The sequence below is a fragment of the Squalius cephalus genome (assembly GCF_949319135.1).
Source record: "Squalius cephalus genome assembly, chromosome: 24".
NCBI classification, from domain to species: Eukaryota; Metazoa; Chordata; class Actinopteri; order Cypriniformes; family Leuciscidae; genus Squalius; species Squalius cephalus.
This window is the reverse complement of record NC_137145.1, coordinates 22204731-22227966: the sequence shown is the minus strand read 5'-3', so window position 1 is coordinate 22227966 and position 23236 is coordinate 22204731. Positions and strand designations below refer to the sequence as shown.

The following is a 23236-nucleotide window of genomic DNA, read 5'->3' as shown; positions in this document are numbered from 1 at the left end:
GAGTGTGTACCTGTATCTTGCACTCGGCCTCCACCAGCTGTAGTTTGGTCTGTGCGAGCTCCAGCTCCATCTCTCTCAGCTGGTTCTTCAGCGCCTCCTTCTCCTCGTCCATGTCCTCCTCACTGCCTTCTTTAGGAGCGCTGAGAGCCTTCAGACGACCCTCCTTACTGAAGAGAATACTGCACTTCTCACAGCCCTCCACCTTCATCTGCACACACACACACACACGTTAAACCTCACAAGCCTGGAGATGATCAAACTACAGGCATAACTTGGCTGGTTATTAACACTAAATGAAGCCCAGCAGGAGATCAGGACAATCAGCAAAGCAATAATGATATAATAATAAGCAAAAAAGGTCGTACATTATCTTGCTTATTAGACGGCTATTTACCAAATCATTTACATATTGAAATGAGTTAAAGGAAGAGAGTGTGTTACATTTGATTTAATTGTCGTTAGAGTCTGATTAGGGTGATATTATTGATATATTGTTACTCATTGATCTGGAATACTTGATTCTGACTGGTCGAAAGGCGAGATAGCACAGGTGAATAGGGGAAAGTTGATTAATCCCATTAAGAATCGCAAACATTGTTTCTGTATTACACGTTTTCTGAAATGTTATGTTTAAATATGCAAATGAGGCATTATGTGATAAATATGCACAAACTTGCATAGATTTTACGAACTGAAACCTGAACACTGGATAAAGCCAGATTCAAAATTCTTGTTTCTTGTTTTTACAGAGAGGATTTTGAATTTATCCTTTTTATCATTCCAGAAAATAAATCCCCATGTTTTTAAGGAATAAAATGTCATCTCAAATCCAGCAAATGACATGAACAAACCCCTTCAGAATACAGATAGGAATAAAAGAAGAAACTACATTAATTCCACTAAAGTGGAGATTTCTGGCTCAGTCTGTTCATTAGAAAAAAAACTCGTTTTGAGAAAATAGCTTTAACAGATTTGTCTTGTAATTTAAATCTACAGACGCAAATAGATAAAGTGCAATAAAGGTGTATTGTGAATGTTTTCTTTCACAAGTCTAAAACAACATGGATGTCCAAATAGCCCAACATCTCAAAATTAACCAGAGTATGACAAAAAACAATGTTTTTGCCTGTAGTCTTTTTTTATTTTATTTATTTATTGATTGGGGTTTAAAATAAATCTACACTATAATGTGTGATGCCACACATTGAAAGGTTAAATGAGTGCTAAATTCTAGATTAAATACTTAGTATGAATGTTGTATATGTTTTTATAAAACGGTTAGTTCCAATCCTTGATTCTGATTGGTCAATAGCTGTGTTTTATTCACGATAAAACACGGCTATGACCGCTTCACCCAACGGTTCTATGTATCACTACACAACACCCCTAGCAACCACTCTTAGTAACTTAAACACATGTTTGATCTCATCGAAGCTATAGTGGAGTATTGTGAGAGATCGAGTAAGCGAGTGTACCTGCATTTACAGTAGATATAGCATTTTCCTTCAGGTCAGTCATATTCACAATAAAAAAAAAATCCGTTTGAATGTCCGCTGCGATATCTTGTCCTTTTAACAGTTAAGGGGTTTTTCCGTGCCCATAGTCTCCTGTCAGTTGCGTCTTCCTTTTCCGTGTTCACAAGTTTGAATCCTTTCAATGTAAAAGTCTTCTCTACTGACCGACTCACTCATAAAGACGGTCTTTGCCGCCATCTATTGGCGAAATAATGTATGTAACTTTTGTTGCTGTTTACGGTCAGGGGACTATTTTTTCCAGCGGAAGGAAGGCTTTTAGTGATTTTACTTCATAAAAGTTGCATAGATACATGTTTTTCGGCTTTAATAGTTGTATTGTGTGGTAACCGTTTTATAAAAGCAATAAGGTACTCGAGACAAGTGCTGTATCGTGTATAAGTAACGGCTGAAGGGGTTGCAGGCACTCCGCTTCGCGTCGTGCCTAACAACGCCCTTCAGCCGTTACTTATACACAATACAGCACAGCCTCTCATACCTTATTGCTTACATAATAGCAGTGCAGCAATAATATTAAGTAATGAGCCATAATCAACACATTCCTGCATCAAGCTATGGACTTCTGTGTGTGTGTGTGTGTGTGTGTGTGTGTGTGTGTGTCATCACCCACCCGGATCTTCTCTATCTCTCCTCTGTTGGCCGTCTGCTGTTTCTCCAGTCGTTCGCTGAGCTGAGAGCAGATCTGAGACACATGCACACAGAGGTCAAGGGTCAGTGACGAACTGGCTCACACCAATGCACTACACATGCTTTCCGCTCAAGAAGAGGAGGGAGAACGAGGCTTACGGTAAAAGGTCAATCATCATGACTGGAACATACAATCTTTCCATCTATCTCTCCTCTTACAGGATATCACATTTCCCCTCTGTGTGAGTGAACTCCCAGCATCCTCTTACAGGAAGTGCACTAACCGCGCCACACAGCTCAGGTGAGGAGCACATCTCAGGCCGAGCGCTGTTCCTCACCTACAGTAAATCCAATGGGGTTCAAGCATTCTTTCCCAACCGGGCATCACTCCTTCACACGTGTCATTGGATCAATGCGGTCAGCTCAGCATGGCTTAATTTGGTGAAGACCCTCATTAAACATGCATTCTTCATCAGGGAGAATGTAGCTTCTAATGAATAATGAATGAATGAGCAAGGATGACGCAGCCCCAGAATACTGTTGAGAAATTCTGTTTTACATCTGAGCCATGACACAGTGGTTAAAGCCTAAAGTATAATTTTGACGTCAAAACGTACTGTATCTGTACGCCAAATATGTAGCCTTTCAAAGCGTACTCCATTTAATATCATGAACGAACAGAGGTGATCGACACAGCAATTTATTCTTAACCAGTGTCTGAGCTATTCCTCTCCAGAAGTGACAAAAATATCTTTGTACTCGTTTAAACTAGAGTTAGATGTATCTCACACAAGCAGTCATCAGTTGTTTGTTGTTGTTGATGTTCTGTTTCTTTTTTAGACAGTGAAACAACAGCCTGGGTCAGTGTTGCCACCTTGAGGACAAACTAATTAGTGCACAAAAATTCAAGGCGCATGTGCTAGCCGAGTGTAAAGATAACTACTAGATAAGCCACAGTGAAACTAGATTGAGAATAAGTGCTTCTTAAATGCGAGGCTGTGTCTTTCCTAGTCCAGTCCTTTGGAGGCTAGAGCCCTCCTCAGCATTAAACGGTAAGTTAAATGTTACACAAATGTTTCCGCCCGAAAATACCAAGCATGCTGCACAAGTCTTGAAAAGTGAAGCCAAAGCATTTCGATCGCCCCCTGGTGGCAGGGTGTAGTATAGGTCATAAACCACACCCTCTATAAAAAAAAAAAAATCGAATTACGCTTCAAACTATTTTTTTCTGAAGATGGTTTCTGTCATTTTACATCATCGTACTTTTTATTTTATTTTTTTACAGTCTATGGAAAATACTATTACATTTACAGTATAATGTGAAAAATCCTTTATATTAAATTCCAACCGTCTGTGGTCTCCTGAGGGTTTACTTTACGCATAGTTGAACGTTATGTGATTAATTTACAGCAAAACAAAACATAATCCCTTCATCTCCAAAAATCTTTTATTTGTCTTGCATTGCGTAGTAAAATGGGACAAGCTCAGTGCTGATTCAGTTTCTAATCATACTTTTTTTGGTGAATTGGAATGTGTGCTAAGGATTGTGGGTGATTGCGAAGGACACACTTGATGCATCCTTAAAAATAAGCCAGATGCCTTCAAAATGTTCTTCAAATTGATATATCCTTTGTCGGGGCTTGATGATATGGCAGTCAAGGTACGCAGACTTCCGATTGAGAAGCACAACATGTGTAAATGTAATTTCAATGGACACGCTCAGTGGCGCCTTTTCTAAAAACACAACTCAAAATAAAGTATACAAATATGCAATCTACTTTCCAGCAATGCTGTAAAACTGCAGATTTAAAGATTGCGTTATTTCAGGTCAGCTGAGAGGTCACAACATTTTGCAAGAGCACGATTGGCATTAGCTTGCGTCAATGGAACAAGACGTGTAGTGTGAGCGCACCTTAAGGAGGAAATCTAAGTCAAGCGTACTGTACGCATAGCCGAGCGCATGTAAAACCAGGGCTTAGGTCTGATGCTGGTTGATAGTTTTGGTTACACTTTATTTTAAGGTGTCATTGTTACAGTGTAATTATATATTTAAGTACTGAGTAATATTAAGCAACTGCATGTACTTACTATGAGGTTAGGGTAGGATTAGGATTTGGTTGAGGGTTAGTTGCATGTAATTATACATAATTTACTGTTATTACTATGGTAAGTACATGTAACAAGGACACTGTAAAATAAAGTGTTGCCATAGTTTTCATGCAGATTTGATTCTGCCCTGTGTTCCACTCTCCTATCTTCCCAAAACTTCATGTTGCTCTCCGCTATTAATTATCAACATCAAGTGACATTGATTTTCCGCCTCTCTTGTCATCCGCCAAACGAAACTGTAAGCCTGATCACTTAGAAAAGTAGTAGCATGCTGTAGCTCTCCTCAACAAGACAAGAGCTGAGGCATCATTCATGTCTCTAACACTAACAGGCCAGAGGTTTTATTCTTGCTGATTGACAAGCATTAATAGAAAGATTGCATCTACATTTTGAGAATAAGTCCGGGCTACTCATTAACTGAACAGATATGAATGGATGGGACATGTTTTTATCAAACAGAGACTTATACTTAAAGACAAGACACATTTTGTGATGCACAGCAAAGTCAGATGTGAATCAATTATTCATTTGTGCAGTTGTGCAGACGTCTGAAATGAACTAGGCCTAAAAAAAAAAACATTTCATAGAATTGGAATTTTGCTCTAGCTTTGTTTTTTCCTCACGGCAGATGTGTTAAACCTGTCCTCCTCACACTAATGAGTGAATGTGTGTTCATTTCACACCGGGAAGCTGTCCAGCATGATACCTGCAGGCCTTTGATGCTCATTGTAAGAGCGTGAGTGTATGTGTGTGTGTGTGTGTGAGAGAGAGAGAGCTGGTTCAGCTCAAAGGACACCATTATCATGCTCCACCATGAATCACGCTGTCAGCGGCCCCATTAAAATGAGCTCTGCAGGGACAGCAGCTCAACTATTTTTACAGAGATGCTCTCATACAGCACTTTCAGGCCAGCCTCTCCTCTACACTCAGACGTCAGATCAGCTCTTATCCACACACAAGCATGTTCAACTGCTCCAGTTTGGACTTATATGTTTACAGGAGCATATTGAGCACTTTGGTCTATTTACTGTGCTCTATTAACAGCTATTTTGGATTATTTCTTGGGGGAAATGTAAATGTAAGACTTAGAAATGGTTGGAGCCATGGCTTAGTGGTTGGTACACATGCACAGACTTACAAAACTTGTTCTGCACTTTTCCCTTTATCATTTCCTGCCTTCTCTCTACTCACTTGTCAATAAATGTGTCAAAAAAGGCCCAAACTACAATAAACGCAGCTGAGGCCAAGCATAACATTTGGACATAGGAAGGATGAATAGATTTGTTTGGTCAAAGCCATTTAAAAGTTAGTTACCATTATTTACAGCTCAGTATCTTTTGTCCATTAGGGAACATTGTTTTACGTCAATATGCATCACAGTTGTTGTGATATTGCCTCACTTCCTGTTTGGTGTTTTTGCCAGCTAGGTTTTTATGTAGAAAAGTGTCAAAACGCAAAAGTTTGGTCTGAGCCAGTTTTGGTAAAGATTAAAAAAACAATTGAAGGAGAAGCAGTGAATCAGTTTAAAATTGTGAATCACATTAATTTGATTGAAAATGATGTGCAAGTGATGTGATGTACACATATATTTGATCAATATTTTTCTAAATGTGCATTGCTGCGATCATAAATAAATGAAAGCAGGCACGACTGAAGTATGTGTTCTCTTTTTATGTAAGAAAATGATTAATAACAGTTTTATTCAGAATGATTGATGTGCACTCCTGACACAAATAAAACATTACTGCCACTGTAACATTTTTTCTGTCATAAATCATTGGTCAAACATCAATGCAGGAGTGTAACATCCAAACGTTTGCTTCTGTCATGTTCAGTTTGCGATCTAGCTAGTGTTCACTCAGCTGGTGGAATGGTGTGGTTGTGTGACGATGTTCTCGGGAGGCGTGTCAAGGGCGGGTTTTAACTAAGCGAACCACAGCTTGATTTCAGCCTTGCAGCTTGAGATACAAGGCTTTTGTTCCCGCCCGGCACATTGTTAGCCATGGTTCACACACTGGCCCGACGGTGGAAAAGCAGCTATTGATACCACACTTGCCAGCTGGGATACTGAAACCCATCCTAATCAGTGTGCCAAACTTTTAACTACCCGGTTCAAAGCATTGCCATAGACTCACAGCCAGGAGCAGCAGCAGAAGAAAAAGATGAAAATGATAAAAGATGTGCCTGCACACCGTCAGTGCCTGGTCCCTTAAAAACAGCAGATGTATTGTAGGGAGTCTGCTACAGACTAATGGGCTCTTTTCCTTGAGGACGAGTTAAGTTATGATGCATGAAACAAAAGTAAAAGGTAAAGAGCCCACTAATAACGGTATAGGGATAACAAGGACATAGTGACATGCACAAGAAAGTCTTGGGAATAAAAGTCTTGGGTTTGATTCCCAGGGAATGCATGAACTGATAAAATGTATACCTTGAAAGCACTGTAAGTCACACATAAAACTAAAGTAAAAAATAAATTAGGCAAACATTTGGAGGGGCAAGAGAAACCCCTACTGTAAAACTGATGCGCATTTATAGAGAGTCTCAGTTAAGTGTTTTTTGTGAAGGTAATTTAACAGGGCGATGGGGTGTTTAAAGATGAGATATGACAGAGACTGGGACATTTAAACTGATTTAGGGTTTAATGCAGCAAATGGAGGGATATTGGTCTTCATTATAGTGATAGAAGGCCATTAGAATCAGAGCAGTCTCAAATAGAAACTGCAGACCATGCTCACTGAAGACACACTGTGTGTGTGTGTGTGTGTGTGTGTGTACCTGTTTGTATTCTCCAATGATGGAGCCATTCTTCTTGATCTCAGACTCAGATTTATCCAGTTCTCTCCGACACATCTCCTTCAGCTGAAAACACAGACGTAGATGCAAGTTAAACACTTTTTTTCACTTAAAAAGTAATCTGTCATTTCACAACAACACTATATTTGACCCAAGTGTCCCCACTGGGAGACATATCTCCTGTCTATCTAAGGACAACTATGTCCACAGGCTGTACTAACGTAAGACTTGTCTCAGAGGCGCCAGAGCAATCTACTCTAGCACAAATCCAGCATACCGTGAGTCTGCCCTCTCCAGGGATCATTCCCTGATAACACTCCATCCAAAATATAGACATAAATAAAATATATAAATGTAATCACATTATGGGGTTATTGGGTAATACACTACCAAACAAAAAATATACGTAATTTATGTTTCTTGTGCCAATGTAAGAATATTATATATATAGCTTTATAACTTTATTGGATTATAAAAAAGAAAGAAAGAAAGAAATATATATATATATATATATATATATATATATATATATATATATATATATATATATATATATATTAAATTAAATTAAATAATCCAATAAAGCTTTTCATTGAGAAAGCACCACACAAACATTTCATGGTAAAAGAGACTTCTCTGATTGGTGGAAATCACTTGAGGATTATGGGTAGCGTAGTCCTTCACTGGGAATTTGGCAATTCGACTTTTTTAAACAGCTGAAATCACTGACATTAGCTATTTCTGAAGCATATGGGTAATTTAACTTCTTACAAAAAATATTTTACATATATTTTGCATTCAGGTGGTGTGAGAAAATATATTTTATTTATTATATTTATTTTTATTATAATTAATATGTATTATTTTAGATTTTTAAATGGGTGAATTGGAGTGTATAGTGAAGAAAAAGACACCAAGAATAGTTCAACACTTCTGAACACCTTCAATATGCAGAACCTGACTAATTTTCATACAGGAATTTTGTTCCAGGATCAACAAAATATGTTGACCCAGGAACGCATCTAACTCGGCAAAATCAGGAGGTGCCCTTAAATACTGTTTTTTTTTTTTGACCAGTAGTACAGAAAGGTTTTGGGAGGTGGTGGAGGTGTCCGACCTGTGCAGACTCTTCCTCCAATCGTCTCTTCTCATCTTCAGAGTCCACCAGTTTCTGCTTAGTAATGAGAAGCTCTTTGTTCAGCGCATCAGCTTTCTCCTCAGCCTGAAGGAAAAAGGACAGAGTGTGTTAACATTTGCACCAGAGGCCACAGGCATGTGTGAATGTCACCAACCGCTAAAGCTAGACCTGCAATGAGAACAAACTTTTAAAATGCCCTCAAAAGTGGTAAACTGCCTGAAAGACTTACGTTGTCCAGGTCTTTCCTCAGGGCGATCTTACTGCTGACTAGCTCGTGAGCCAAATCGTCATTTTCCTGTTCCAAGCGCATGTTAGCGTCCTGTAGCCGCCGGTTTTCTCTCTACAGGGCAGACACAGAGCGTGAGCGGGTGTGTGACTCAGTCATTGTCTTGTGACAGTCACTATAATGGTTAACTGTGCTGGGAATACGAGGAACCTTGGAGAAGAAACCTGATTAAAAATTGACCAGTTAGAGGGAAATATGTCAGAAAGCAATTAACACACTGACTGGACTTTCAGTCCTCCGGCTATTGTACTAAGAGCCTATTAAAAAGCGAGTGTGTGTTTGTATTGTGCATGTGTATGTGTGTTAATGCCATACTGTAACAGTCCCAAACCTGTTAACATTATATAACCGCTTCCTTGATCTCACAAAGGCGTTGGTTATAATACATGCACAGAAATATTTATAAGCTTATGTATTTAAGTGGAGCATATGACTGAATTTAGGTAATACAACATATAGTGTGCATTTTCATTGCAAGAGTGGATTGACATGTAAATTAGTTAACTTGATATTATTAATACAAGAGGAATACATTTATAAATAAGTATGTAAAGTTTTCGACATTCATATTGTAGGCCTTTAAAAACTTTTTAAAAACCATTGGAAACGCATTAATGCATTAACTATCATTAACTAAAACAAACAAAAAAAAATGTTACAGATTCTTTTTTATCTTTGTTAAAATTTGTTAATAAAAATAAACAAGTATAGTAAAGACAAGTGAATAGTAATAAAATCCTAACAAATAATCCATATACAAATAGCACAAATAAAAACAATAAAAGCCATAAACAGTGCTTTTCAGGTTTTCAGGTTGTGCTAACAGTAGTTTTCAGGTACAGAGTTTGAATAAAGTAATCAAATCACTGCATAGTCTTCACTGTATAAACTGAATAAATTAAATTAAAAATAAAAATCTTTATAAAAGTTACAAAAGTACGGAAATACGGAAAACGAGGCCGGGATGAGCTGCTGCTGTGTCAAAGAGACTCCGTTTTTTCCACAACTCACTGGTTTGACCTTCCTAAGGCTGACGAACTTAGAATGGGTAAAATGTATTTTTTAACACTGTTCACATTATAATCCCAATGTTTATCTGTGCGCTGCACATTTTACGAAGAACGGTGTCACACTGTGACTAGAGACTCTTATTTTGTAAAAGGACTCTTATTATGACAGTGGTCTGAGAACATACTATGCATACATACACTTTTCATACTAACATCATAACACATTATCTGTTTTACGCAAATTTTAACACCAGTTAACGCAGATATGTGTGTGTCACTGATTGTGTATTGTTTAGTGTTGTTTCTGTCCTCACCATGTCTAACCCAAACCCCTAACCACAGTTCAAATTACGAGGGGTATTGGGGGGGGTTGCACCCTGTTGACTTCAATGGGGCAATAGTTAAACCTGCTTTTAGCCTCTTAACATCCTTGATGTGTCTTTACAAGTGCACAGCCAATGTGAGTGATTCCTTCAGAGTGAACACGAGTTAACATCACTTTTATTCATATCTTTCACATCTACTGCAGTCAGATTCACCCGCGTGTTGACTCTGAAGGAATCACTTACATTTTCTGGGCACTTGTAATGACACATCAAGGATGTTAAGAGGCTAAAAGCAGGTTTAAAACTTGCCCCATTGAAGTCAACAGGGTGCAAATTTTAAAAAGAGGATAACACGGTGTAGGCAACACCGATTTTTGTCGTTGTTCTCTGTATTGACAGCACTCCAAATGTACAAAAAAATTAGCTCAATGTTAAAATTGACCGGAGTTCTCCTTTAAGCATTGTTAAACATTAATAATTAATTGAGTTTGTTTTGTTTCCAATGTTTATATATTTTTGTATTATTCTCTTTGTTACTGTTTAATCCTTTTTTTTGTTTTTTGTCTTTCTTAAATTTCTTTTATTACCTTTAATAACTAAATGGTTTATTCCAAGTAGGAGGGGCTTAGCCTTTTTAAGAGGGCCTCTCAGTGTTGTTAGGAAGCTCATTGAGTGGAGTTGGTTTGTAGTTGTTGCTCTGTTTTGGGTCAATTTATTGGCATAGCCAAAAGTTTGTTTTCACTTATTGGAATAAACACAGAACTTTTGACTTCATCATCACATCATGTTTACGCCTCCATCTGCCGGGACATTCAGAGCAGTGGTGCTGCTACTGACACATCTCTGGGGCCTCTCTGTGGCAGTTGGCACACTCCTGTCTCTGTTACAAACGGCCTCCAGAACCACGGTGCAGGCTACACATAAAAGCTTCTCCTGAAATGGAGCACTTTGTCAGGACAATCTGTTGTTGGATCACAACATGCAAGTATGTCTTCTTATTTGTAGTTGCGTTTTCTATTAACAGTTCTAATTAGAAGTTTAATGCCGTTGAACTAGCGCAAGATCTGGGCAACTCTAGCAAACTATTATGATGCTCTAATTGTGATATTTAGGAGCCAATGTTTTCTTGTGGAGAATTCAAACTGAATTTTTACTGTGGGTGTGTGTGTGTGTGTAGACATTCAAGCATGACTGACAGTTCCTAAATGATCAGAGTAATTCCTCGTGAGCTGGGCTCAGGCTAACAGTTGACTGGCAGGCCGCCGTTATCAGGAATCCATCTGGCCATTTTTTCATCATCTCTGAGCCCAGCGGTAACCTCGTTTCACATCGCTGCTCATTATAAGCATAAAGCACATATGCTAATGGCACAAGATACAGGATGGAAATGAAGGAAAATGAGTTTGAGCTCAGCGCTGAAGAGAAAACTAGTTCTGATTGTGGGGTAAAACGAAATCTAACGGCTAGATTACACGCATATGGGCAAACGCACGCGCAACCTAAAGAGCCATGTAAATATTCATGTGCACAGTCATGAATGCAGATGTGTAAATCCGACAGAGACGCATCATGCGGTCAGACAGTCAAACAGACTCGAAATAAATGTACCTCATATCTCTCGATGGGCGCCTCCTGCTGTTCCTGTTGCTCTCGAATGGTGTGGTATTCTTTCTCATACTTCTTCAGCTTCTTCTGACTGATCTGCGACATTCAAAAACAAAGACACAGAAGAGAGTATTGACATGATAAAGTTTAAAAGTGTAACCCAGGGACACAGGGCATAGTATAACAAGTCCACAAAGTTCAAATGGCGATAAGCCAAAACACGATAAGAGCTAGGGGTCGATGATATGACCAAAACTGTTATAGCTATTTTATTTCACGACTAATGTATTTCATGATATAGCCATTTTTGTTGCAAACAAGGTAACGATGCATACATTTTAGATTACATTGAAATTTCACAATTCTTAATCATTTTGATACTAAAGCAAAAACTGGGCCTAATACTAGTTAATAATACTACAAAAGTAATTCAGTTTTGTATTAATATTAAGCACACCGACAGCAGCAGGTATATGATGCTGCTGTCACTTTAAGACCTAATGCACAGATCCAATATATTTACACAAATCCAATTTTTCACCAACTATTACGTTAATTTAGGATAACCAACTGCGTTTACGTGAATACTGGCAAAAACGGACATTTTAAATTAAGTTCTCTTTCACTTCTTATTGCACTTAAACAGTTTAAAATCAATTGAAAGTTTAAATTGGAAAGGTTTAAAGATTAATTAAAAGGATAAACTTTTGCGAAAATGCAGCACTGCAATGTCACATGAGTGCAACCGTGATAAAGCCTGGAAATCCAGACCCAAATCCAAAAGATTAAAGGTCTGGCACTGAGTAATGAAAATCGGCCAGCTCGAGGGGCGGCACCAAGCATGCATTTGAAAATCTCACTGCACGCAATTGGATAACACTACGACCAATCACATAGGGCTGCAACTAACGATTATTTTGATAATCGATTAATCGGACGATTATTTTTTCGATTAATCGGATAGTTTTTTTTTAAAATTCTATTTGATTTTTGTTTATAACTAAATAAAACCCTAAATCAGGGTATTTATGTGTAAAAGTGTACTTTAAAAAGTGCAAAAGCCACACATTGAGTTTTACTAATATAATCTTTAATTTTTACATTTTAAACCCCAAACACAAAAGTTTGTCCAGTTTTTAAACAGTAAAACTTCTTTAAATATCCAAAATATAAATAAACAAAACAAAATATTGAGTTGCGCTGCTCATATAAACTTCACATTATGAAATTAGGACACAAACATGTTTGTAATAAGATATTAAGCAGCAGATTTTGAATTCCAATGTAGAATGCGATCTGTTATTTCTTGATAACAGACCGCTGCGAAGTATAACACACCAGAAAAACAGAGCGTTGCTATGGACGCAGGATTCTAACCGTAGAGACGGAACGGACTATTTTCTTTAGCGGAAGCAATACAATCATTTTTAAATCAATAAACTCCTTTTTAAATCAATATTTTGTGTAAAATTATTGATTTATTTGGTGGGTAGCCATGTAATAAGCGGGATTATCCCTTACATAGTAGACAAATGCTATAAAAAGAGAGCGGAATGGAGGTACGCAGCTGACAACAGGCTTGGTTAAAAGTACAGGAAAAATGTTGTATTACTGCACAAGCATTCGCTGAAAACCACTGACTACAGTGACTAAAAAACAATATTTTACTGCTGCTGTTATTAACTGCCTTTATATTTAGTGCTTCACTTTGTAAACACCATTTAATTTAACCTATTTCTGCGGTAGCGCTATTTTAATCCATCACTTAACGTTATGTTGCGAGCGAACTGATTGCGCAACCTGATGCTCGATACAAAATAGATCTAGTGTGACTGTCCCGAAGTTAGTAAACAAAGCTGTTTACACAGTAGCATTGAATTAAACTAGACTATACCATTTTCACATCTTCATATAATGAGAATATACAGTTTTTGCTTGCCGTGCTGATGTTTCTCTCCGATTACTCTCTGCCATTTCGCGTGACTGCGTTGTCATGAAAGTGACGTCATCAGTAACGCTCCCCGTGACGTGAGCAGACCAACTAATCGACAATGACATTCGTTGACAACGATTTTCATAATCGATTATTATCGATTTTATCGATTAGTTGTTGCAGCCCTACAATCACAACAAGCCCCATACGCTTAGCTACCAGCGGAGCTAACTGGTAGACGTCCTTAGACGTCCAAAAACGTCCTTCTTGCAAAGGAAGGACTCGAGCGCCGTCTTCTGTTCCTCTTTTAGATAAAAAGCCAAGTCAAAGCCGTTTCAATCAACTGGTGTTCATCCATAGCCATCTTGCAATGTTTACTAATGACTTCGACGTCACAGCGCTGTCGTCATCTCGCCTCCGGCCCGCCTATATCAGATAACCCGATGTGATTGGTGCAGCTCGGATACAAGGGCATAGTTAATGAGCATCATTACTCAATGCCAGAGTAAACTCGCTGAGCAAATTCAACTTGTGCTCTCGCCAGAACTCTGGATTTCCAGGGTAACCGTGATAGAGACAATAATCCAAAATCTCTACCGGTTAACACATTTGTACCATTTTATCAGGTCTACTGGTATATCGCACGGCCCAAACAAGATCATAAACTCTTAAAATTCAATCGTATTGGCTGACTTCGACGCAATTGTACTCCGTCAAGGAACATTCGTAGAGTACCATGTAGGTGTTGGTTACTTCACATGTCTGTCAGACGGCCCCTTCCTTTCAGTTCTTGGTAATTATCTGCTCCAAAGTGGACCAGACTTGATGTCGATAGTCAAGAATCAACTAGCATGAACTTTTATGACTTTAAAACTGTGAAACTTGCTCTGAACAAGCTAATTTATCCAATTGCAACAAGACTAAGCACTAATTGATTTAACAGGATTTCGGTTCATGCACACTGGACACAAGCCGTGCCACATTTATCCACCTGCAGCTCAGTACTAGCTCATTTTCATCGAATGACCCCATTTCTGTGAGACTGAGTGTGTTTTGTGTGTTCAGCATCAGCCATTTCTCAGAAGAAGAGCGTGAAACCGATGCAAGAGCCGCAGGTACGTGCAGGTTTGTAAATGAGCTCTATTTAGCACTGCGCCATATCTGACTAGCTCCAGGACACAGAACCAGCTCTGTTCCATATTTAATCCGTAATGCTCCCACAGATGAAATGAGATCCATATAAAAGCCCTCAATGTCAAGAGTAGTTCATCAGTCAGCGTGTTTTCAGCGACACCCCGGGGAACAATTAGGCCTGGATGCAGTGAAATGAAGTGTCGTAGTCTGTGAAAGCTCTTTTGATCGCGACTGGTGTTAAACCGAGGAAGGGGCCGTGGGCTTCTGATTTTCTAACGCTGGGCCCCTCGTATTGAAAGAGCACACAAACACACCCAAACTCAGCAGTGAAAGTGAGCTTTCAGTGTTGTGGTGGGATGGCGTGACTGAGGGAAAAAGGAATAAAGGTTAGCTTGTATTTGGAGGAAAAGGAGCAAGACCCAAAAGAAACTCAATCAGTCATGTTTTGACGGCAATGAGGAACCGATACAGGGATCAAAGCGCAAAGGTAGACAGATACAGTGGCGTTCAAAAGTCTCAGGACACTGAAAATAAGAAAAAATTCAACTTTGATATTCACGTTTAGCTTCTGTTTACCATATTTGATGTGCTCTATGTATGTCGCTGATCGATGTTTATATGTGAATAAAAGGTTAAATCTGTTTATCCTACAAAGTGATAGGGTCTCTTCAGAAGACTTGGATTAAACTGCCCCATTCATATTGATTATTTTTATGATGTCTTTATGTACTTTTTAATGTGTTGATGTGAAAGTTTTGGTTGCGTGGATTTTTAATGGATGGAAAAAAAGATACAGATATTAAAAATAGGGTTCAGAGGATGAACGAAATTCTTATTGGTTTGGAACAACATGAGGGTGAGTAAATGCAAGTATTCATTAACCTTTCCTTTTTTATGGAGATATGAATTGTTAAGAAAAAAAAGTATATACAAATTTTTTTAAATACAGTAGATGTATAAATAACACGTGAGGACAGATGCTATAATACACTAAAAACAAGAACCAAGAACTTTTTTTATCATGGGTCTCTTTTTTACCCCTGCAGTGTCCTCCGCTGGTCAATGCAGAGAATTACATCCACACTCTTTCTGCCCCATAAAACACAGCTCGAAAAAGCTGTGCGAATTGCGTTGTGTAGTCTATTCACAGCAAGAACTAAATGAAAACCACATTTTACACTAGTAAAACAGATGGTGAAGCACCAGCAGAAGTGCATTCAGGAGTCCTGTCAAAAATCATACTATCCTAATCACTGCTTAAATAAAAAATAAAAACAGCATTTTCTTCAAATTCTCTATCATTAAATTCCATGATCATCACATGAAATACTTTTGAAAGCACTTGAAAGCCTGAACATGGGCCGGTTACCTTCATACTGCACGCTAGCTCCATGAGCTTCTTGGCGTTCTCCTCAGAGCGATAGCGCTTGGGCACTGGCACTCGAAAGAACTTCAGCGCGCCCTCAAAGTCCGCCTGTATCAGGTCATCTTTAGACGTCTGTGGACAGACAGAGAGCCTTTCAGAATGTTTCTAGAGTCAGACAGTAAAGCTCATGTTAATGTTGCTCATGTGGTCACTGGTAGATTGTCTCTCTTCCTATAGGGTTGGATGACAGCACTAAGAAACATCTGATCACATAGCTACTAAATATTGGGTGTGCCAATTACATCTAACATTCTTTTAATAGCTGTGACATGGTGATGAAGCTTTGCAGGTTAATTTTCAGGAAACAGCACAGGCCTGTATATTCTTTGCTTTCTTGGTGAAAAAAAAAAAAAAAATTCGGAGAAAAAAAAGATGAAAAGTTGCACATGATTTCGTAAGCATTTCCTTACCTTCAATAACGCAAGAGCCACATTGAAAATTACACTGATGCCCTGAAAGGAAAGAATACAAGATTAAGAGGAGGAAAAATGGGTCATTCCTACTATGATCAAGTACATTTTCATGCCCACTTCATGTTTTATTATATTAGATCAAATATTTTCAAAGAAAATCATATTAGTTGAAATTTATTAAATATTCCAGGCATTTATTTATTTTCAGGTATTTGTTTTCTTTCTCCTATGTAAATGTTGCAAGCTAAACTTGTTGTCTTGCAATTGTTGTTTTATCTGGTAATTATTTATAGGTCCTCAATATTTACATCACGTTATAATAGTTTTAATGACATCATCCTCCCAGAAGTGACAGATTTTGGTGAGACAACATCAGCACAAACATCAGTAAGAATTAGCATTGGTTTGATGAATTCTGTGATGTGATCTTCATTTGCTTATTTTCATTTTCATACTCTAAAACATTGTAAATAAAATGTAATATCAAAATGACAAAAGATGGTTAAAAACAATCAAAATCAAGTTGAGTCCATAAGACAGTAAAGAACAGGAAACACCATTAACTCCAAATTAACAGGTAAAGTGGGTAAAGAGAGCAGGAAAAGTAACAAATGAGGTAAAGCAGGTAAGAATGAAATATTACCTCACACAGCAGAAGGTCTATGATGTGAAAGACCATGTAAAGAGGGAATTTGGCTGTGAAGAGTGTGAGGAACCACTGGGAGGCGTACATGTGTGCTTCCAAACCCAGGTTCAGGAAGTGTGCGTACAGGTCTGGAATGCATTCCTACAACACAGAGAGGCAGAAGCCACTTATAGTACCGGTCGCGGATGCTGATTGCTCAATACAACGTTCCAGTTAATCAATGTATCATGGTTTCCACAAAATTATTTCTGTCATCACAACTCTCAGAGTGTTTGGCATGGTAATGGGTATGACCATGTTGATATGTTTGGTCTTGGCTTTGCTGCTGCTGATCAAGTATGGCACTTGCAACAGCCAACACACACACACACACACACACACACACACACACACACACACACACAAAATAAGATATTTTAAAGAAGGTTGGTAATTAAACAGTTGCTGGTCCCCATTGACTTCCATAGTATTTTTCTTTTCCTACTATGGAAGTCAATGGGGACCATCAGTCATTTGGTTACCGACTTTCTTCAAAATATCTAATTTTGTGTTCAGGGGAAGAAAGGAAATCATACAGGTTTGGAACAACATGAGGGTGAGTAAATGATGACAGCATTTTCATTTTTGGGTGAACTATCCCTTTAATATCTTAATATCTTGTGTAGTTGTACTTCTGATGAGACTTTATCTTACTTTAAAGATGACAAAATATTCTTCTTTTTTTATGTAGTGTAGTATATACATCAGAGACTATTTCTTCAATAGGAAGAATAGCACATTTGGATATTTAAACCGCTTATTAATGTGATCTTAATATGTCCTTCCTTTAGCAAATTCTGTCATTATTTGTAACCGAATATATCAACTGATATGCATAGTTTGTAACACTAACCTGCATGAGTCTCTCCAGCTGGAAGAACTTGCAGTGCAGGTCTTCAAAGTTCTGCTTGAAGAGCTCCCTGAGACCGTATTCAAACATGATCTTGACCAGCACGCTGAACGCCTGCTCCTCTGGCATCTGCACACAAAGGAGACCGCAAACCATCGATGATCACAAACCCCACGACAGGGAATCTCCACTAGATGGCACCACCTCTCATCTCAAAGGATGATGCCACATGCATTAGTTCAAACCAAGGAGTGTACTTGGACTAAATAAAATATTTTGCAAGTGCAAATACACAAATATGCCATTATATTAAATGTTATAGATGTTGTAGATGCTTTGATTTAAGAGTCTGTGACACTCACATGTAGTAGCAGCACAGCGGCAAGGAAGGACTGTCCTTGACAGTAACCAATTTCTTCATCATATACAGAGTACGCCTGCAGGATGGAAGATACAGAATGTTACATTGGAATCATGGGTGATAATGCTATAAATTGCTTGGTAGCAATTTAGATGAAAATAACTGGTTATTATAATGTGATGACGTGGAAAGCGTTGCAATCTTACAAAGAACCATTCACATTTAAAGGGTTAGTTCACCCAAAGATTTGAGCATTTTCATCAATTACTCACACTTGTTGCAAACCCGTAAGACTTTCATTCATCTTCGAAACACAAATGAAGATATTTTAAATGAAATCTGAGTGCTTTCTGTCCATCCACTGACAGCTGCGCAACACACTTTGTCGCTTCAAAAATTTAATAAAGAGCAAGAGTCAAGCAAGCATGACCGAGCTTTCATTTACCATATCTGATGTGTCCTTTGATGAAAGTTTATATGTGAATAAAAACCTAAATTCAATCTGTTTATCATATAAAGCGGTCGTGCCGTCTTCATAGAATTCGGATGAAACCGCTCAATTCATATGGATTATTTTTATGATCTCTTCATGAACTTTTTGAAGCGTCAAAGTGGTAGTTGCGTGGACTGTCAATGGCGGGACAGGAATCTCTCAGATTTCATTTGTGCTCCGAAGTTGAATGAAAGTCTTCAACAGGTTTGGAACGACATGAGGGGGAGTAAATGATGACTGAATTACATTTTTGGGTGAACTGTCCCTTTAAATCCTATACCTCAGAATCTTCCAGATTGACCTACATACCTCTGAAAGTGCTAACATGCCAGCTAATATTGTGACAATCATAAACTGCAGTGCTAATAAACTCTGTGAACTGTGGATTGAGAGCACTGAATCAAACTGTGTAGTCAATATGAGAAATCTATGGTGCTCTATGAATGATGCCGGTAACAGTCGGAGAGAGGGCTGGTGAATTATTAAGAGACGCCTAAAGATGGAAACCTAACCATCAATCTCCTCATTCCCCTCATCATTTGTGGCTTTCATATTAAAACCACTGACCTCATTATTTTTGGGAGAAAATCTGAGCTTTTGTGTTTTGCGTTTATTAAACAGGTGATTTGGGTTACTGAACTTCCACCATCTTTATATGCTTTGAAAAAGCCAATTGATTGTGGGTGTTCAACTAACTTTTCACACGTTTATCTGTAACTAATCATGATTAATTACACCTAACACAATTTTTTTTAAATATATATTTTTATATTGTAATGCATATGTTCAAATTTCTATCTTTTTTTTATATATATATATATTTGTTTAATGGCATCTTTTTACTAAGCACTGTGAATGAAAGTCAGTATCACTGATTCCAGTAGTGCTACTGATGCCTCTATTCAAAATATTTTTTACTGTATAATTAAAAGACACCATTTTTAACATTTAATAGGCTTAAAACATATAACAACTTTTAATTTTAATGAACTTAAAAATAATGTCACATAATCTCATTAAAATAAATGTCACATTTAGCTGTGCCCTTCTGTCAGTATCAGCTCCCACTATTTGAATGAGAGCTGTCAGTTCATTTCATTTCCAATCCATACATCCGTAAATTCAGCGATATCTATATCAATCTCGCTATATATCTATTTATACATCCATCACTATATACACCGATCTATATACATCTATTTATCTATCCATCCAATTATCAATACACCCACCAATCCATATCCATCCATCCATTTTATATCTCCATCCAAACATCTATACATTCATCTTTATCCATCCATTTATCCAGCTATCTAGCTATCATCCATCCTTCTATACTTATTCATTCATCCATGTATATATCTATCATCCATCCATGCATCCTTCTACATATCTATCCATCCATCCGACTATTTATATCTCCATCCAAAGATCTATATATTCATCTTTATCCATCCATCCATTAATCAATCCATCCATCTAGATATCATCCATCCATCTATAACTATTTATTAATGCATCCTGCTATATAATACCCATCCATTTATCCATCCTGTGTTTTTATACATGTAACATTTCCTATGAGCCTAAAAAAGTTATAAAAATGAAAGGTTATAAAGAAACTGAAACAAACTTAATTTAACTTTTCTTAATGGTAGGAAATTGATTTTGCAGAGCTGGAGAGGATAAATGAACAGGAGCAGAACAAAAGTGCAGAATCTGAGCAGAGCAGACAAATTGAAAGCAAATGGCAGACAGGTCACCGGCTCACCTTACAGATCTTATAGAGAGAGTCCTGCCCATCACCGCCGGTGTCTTTGAAGTAGTCGTGTGCAGGAAACGTACGGTTAATGTCCCGAGTGATGGCACTGTCCTGTGGAGATTCCTAGTAAAAGACAAGCGAGAGATTCAGAGAAATGTTATCATAAGGCATCACTAATATCCAATAAAATACAATTTAAAGACAAAGTGTGTGATTTCTGTGCCACTGTCTATCATAACAAAACGCAAGTGTAAAAATAATGACTCCCTCAATCTGTCTTTGTTTGAATAAACAGATCATCCCATCCCAAACTCTTGACAATGGTTGAGCCAGGCTGGCCTCCATTCACTTTTCACTCCTATCCACTAGGGGGCAATGCATAGGGCATGGACAGAACACACATTACACATTTAAATACAAAAAAATAATTATATTGGCATCGATGGTTCCACGAAGAGCCTTTAACATCCATTGAACTTTTTCATTCAACAAAAGGTTAATTATAGTGGAAAAAAGTTCTTGTTAAAATGTTTTTCACACTATGAAAAAAAAAAAAAAAAAAGTTTTTTAACAACAGTTCACCAAAAGGTTCTTTGGGGAACTCAAAAAAATACTTCTATGTAGAGATCGATCAATATATTGTTTCTCCGATATTTTACCCCAATATTTAAGCATTTTCACATAATCTGGTATAGGTTTAGAAATATCTATAATCCGATATTATAATCCGCCATCTTGTGGCCGTTTTAAGAATTAGTTCTATGTAGAGATTGACCGATATATCGTTTTCCCGATATTTAAGCATTTTCCCACAATCAGGTATCGGTTTTGTAATATCGGATTCACCGATAAACGTCACCATCTTGTGGCCGTTTTAAGAATTGCACACAAGACCGCCATGAAAGCACTGCATCTGAGGGGAGATGAGTCAACAATGGTGTTCAAAGGTAAAATAACTTGCATCCCTTAATTAATAAACATAATTTAATATAACAGCTATTAATGCACAAATGAGATATGCACAAATAAGAAATGTTACATAAAAGCTTATGTAGTTTAAACTTGGCTCTAAAAAATAGAGACGTCATGTCCCAATAAAGACGTCACTTTACATGATTTAAATAAAACAGCCATGAATGAGTGCATGTTGGAAATAAAAGTGCTGAATTAATGTTCTCTCTGTTGTTTGTGCTCACCATTAGTCTAGTAAAATGGTGTTCATAGTGCGGTTCACTCTGGGTTGATGCTCAGAAAATGCTCCATCAAGGCCACCGTACAGTATGCAACTTTCAACATGATCCACTTTAGTGCTGCACGATTAATCATATCGCAATCGCAATCGCGATGTCAAGCCTACGCGATTATATGATGCAAAATGCTGCGATTTTATATAAAATAAACAAATTAGCGCTGTTAACACAATTAACGCAGCATCTGTTAATTTTTGGCATCCTTTGGCTAGTGTTACATGATCCCGCTCTTATTCATGCAAATGCTTTTAAACCATTCATGCGCGATAAGACAAAAAAGAGCTCGCTGCCTGTGAATGTCCTGACTGACACACAGAAAGACTCGCGCTAATATCGTGCGTGCGCACAAAACAGCCCAGAATACAGTTCTCTTTCGAGCTTGAATGAACAATAACACACAATTATGCCAAAATGTCTTTTTGTCGAGTATCTTCATAACATAAGAGCAGTCTTATGATGAACGTGAAGAGTTGTGGCTCGTGAGAGAATGAGGCGCGTGTGAGATCCACTTCTCTGTCAGCAGCGGCTGGTCTTAAAGGGACAGTACACAGTAGACACTAATTATATCTGTCGTTAAAGTTAATCAAAGAACAAAGGGAACAGAGAAAAACACTCACTGCTCTTGACTAAAGAACTTTTTTCTTTAGGCAGATTATCACTCATCTGTGTGTGCATTTATTTTCCTTGAGAACCAAGCAAGTTGACTCAAGAAACCATTTGTTTAATATATTGCATATCGCAATCGCAATATTGACCTCAATTATCGCAATATGACATTTTGCCCAAATCGTGCAGCCCTAATCCACTTGTTTAAAACGTCTACTATATTACATTTATTTAGCTAATAAACATCCAAATAATTACAGCTCTGTAAAAAAAATAATTATCTTCGCAAGAGACGTTCTGTGTAAACGCATAGATAAAAACAGCAGGTATATCATAATCTAGAGACCGACAAAAACATTAATAATTCTGATAACATGCCAAATGATGTATTTGCTGTTTTGTTTATTTTTCTGATTGATCGGGAAAAAAAAAAATCAATATCGGTCGATCTCTAGTTCTTTGGCATCACTGCAAAGAGGTTTTGAAACCTCAGGTTTAAGAATGTAGTGCCTCAAGACCTGTCGACTGGAACAGGGTGTTCTTATTCCCAAAGAGCAATGTGGACAAATCGAGGTGGAAATTTATCTGTGTGTGCTCAAGAGCGTGTCCTTCAGCATCACAGACACAGAGTATGTTGAATATCCCAGAAGCTCAGCCTATGTGTGTGTTCGAGTGTCAGAGGTTGTAAGATATGAGATATGGTCACATGTACGTTAGCCAAACACTGGAGGCCATCTAGCAAAGATCCTAGAGATTTCTCAGTTTGCAAGATCCCCATGCACAACTCAGATGTCTTCAGTCAAAGTACAGATCTCAGCAGTTCAACTATTACATTATGCTCCCTAAAAAAGCATGTGACGGTACAATTTCCAGCTAAATCATATTGCTGCGCTG

The 23236-nt window shown here is 37.9% G+C and overlaps 1 protein-coding gene across 2 annotated transcripts in view; it reads right to left on the bottom strand.

Moving 5' to 3' along the window:
• rabgap1 (RAB GTPase activating protein 1) overlaps positions 1-23236 on the bottom strand; it is a 92923-nt gene that overhangs the window by 1478 nt on the left and 68209 nt on the right. For both annotated transcript variants that reach the window (XM_079861429.1, XM_079861428.1), the window contains 12 exons: positions 20496-20609; positions 18233-18307; positions 17874-17999; positions 16979-17122; positions 16333-16374; positions 15866-15994; positions 11433-11525; positions 8432-8542; positions 8182-8286; positions 7047-7130; positions 2143-2214; positions 11-208 (listed from right to left, as the gene is read on the bottom strand). In XM_079861429.1, the coding sequence (XP_079717555.1) occupies positions 11-208; positions 2143-2214; positions 7047-7130; positions 8182-8286; positions 8432-8542; positions 11433-11525; positions 15866-15994; positions 16333-16374; positions 16979-17122; positions 17874-17999; positions 18233-18307; positions 20496-20609 (1293 nt within the window). The remainder of the gene's footprint in view (positions 1-10; positions 209-2142; positions 2215-7046; positions 7131-8181; positions 8287-8431; positions 8543-11432; positions 11526-15865; positions 15995-16332; positions 16375-16978; positions 17123-17873; positions 18000-18232; positions 18308-20495; positions 20610-23236) is intronic.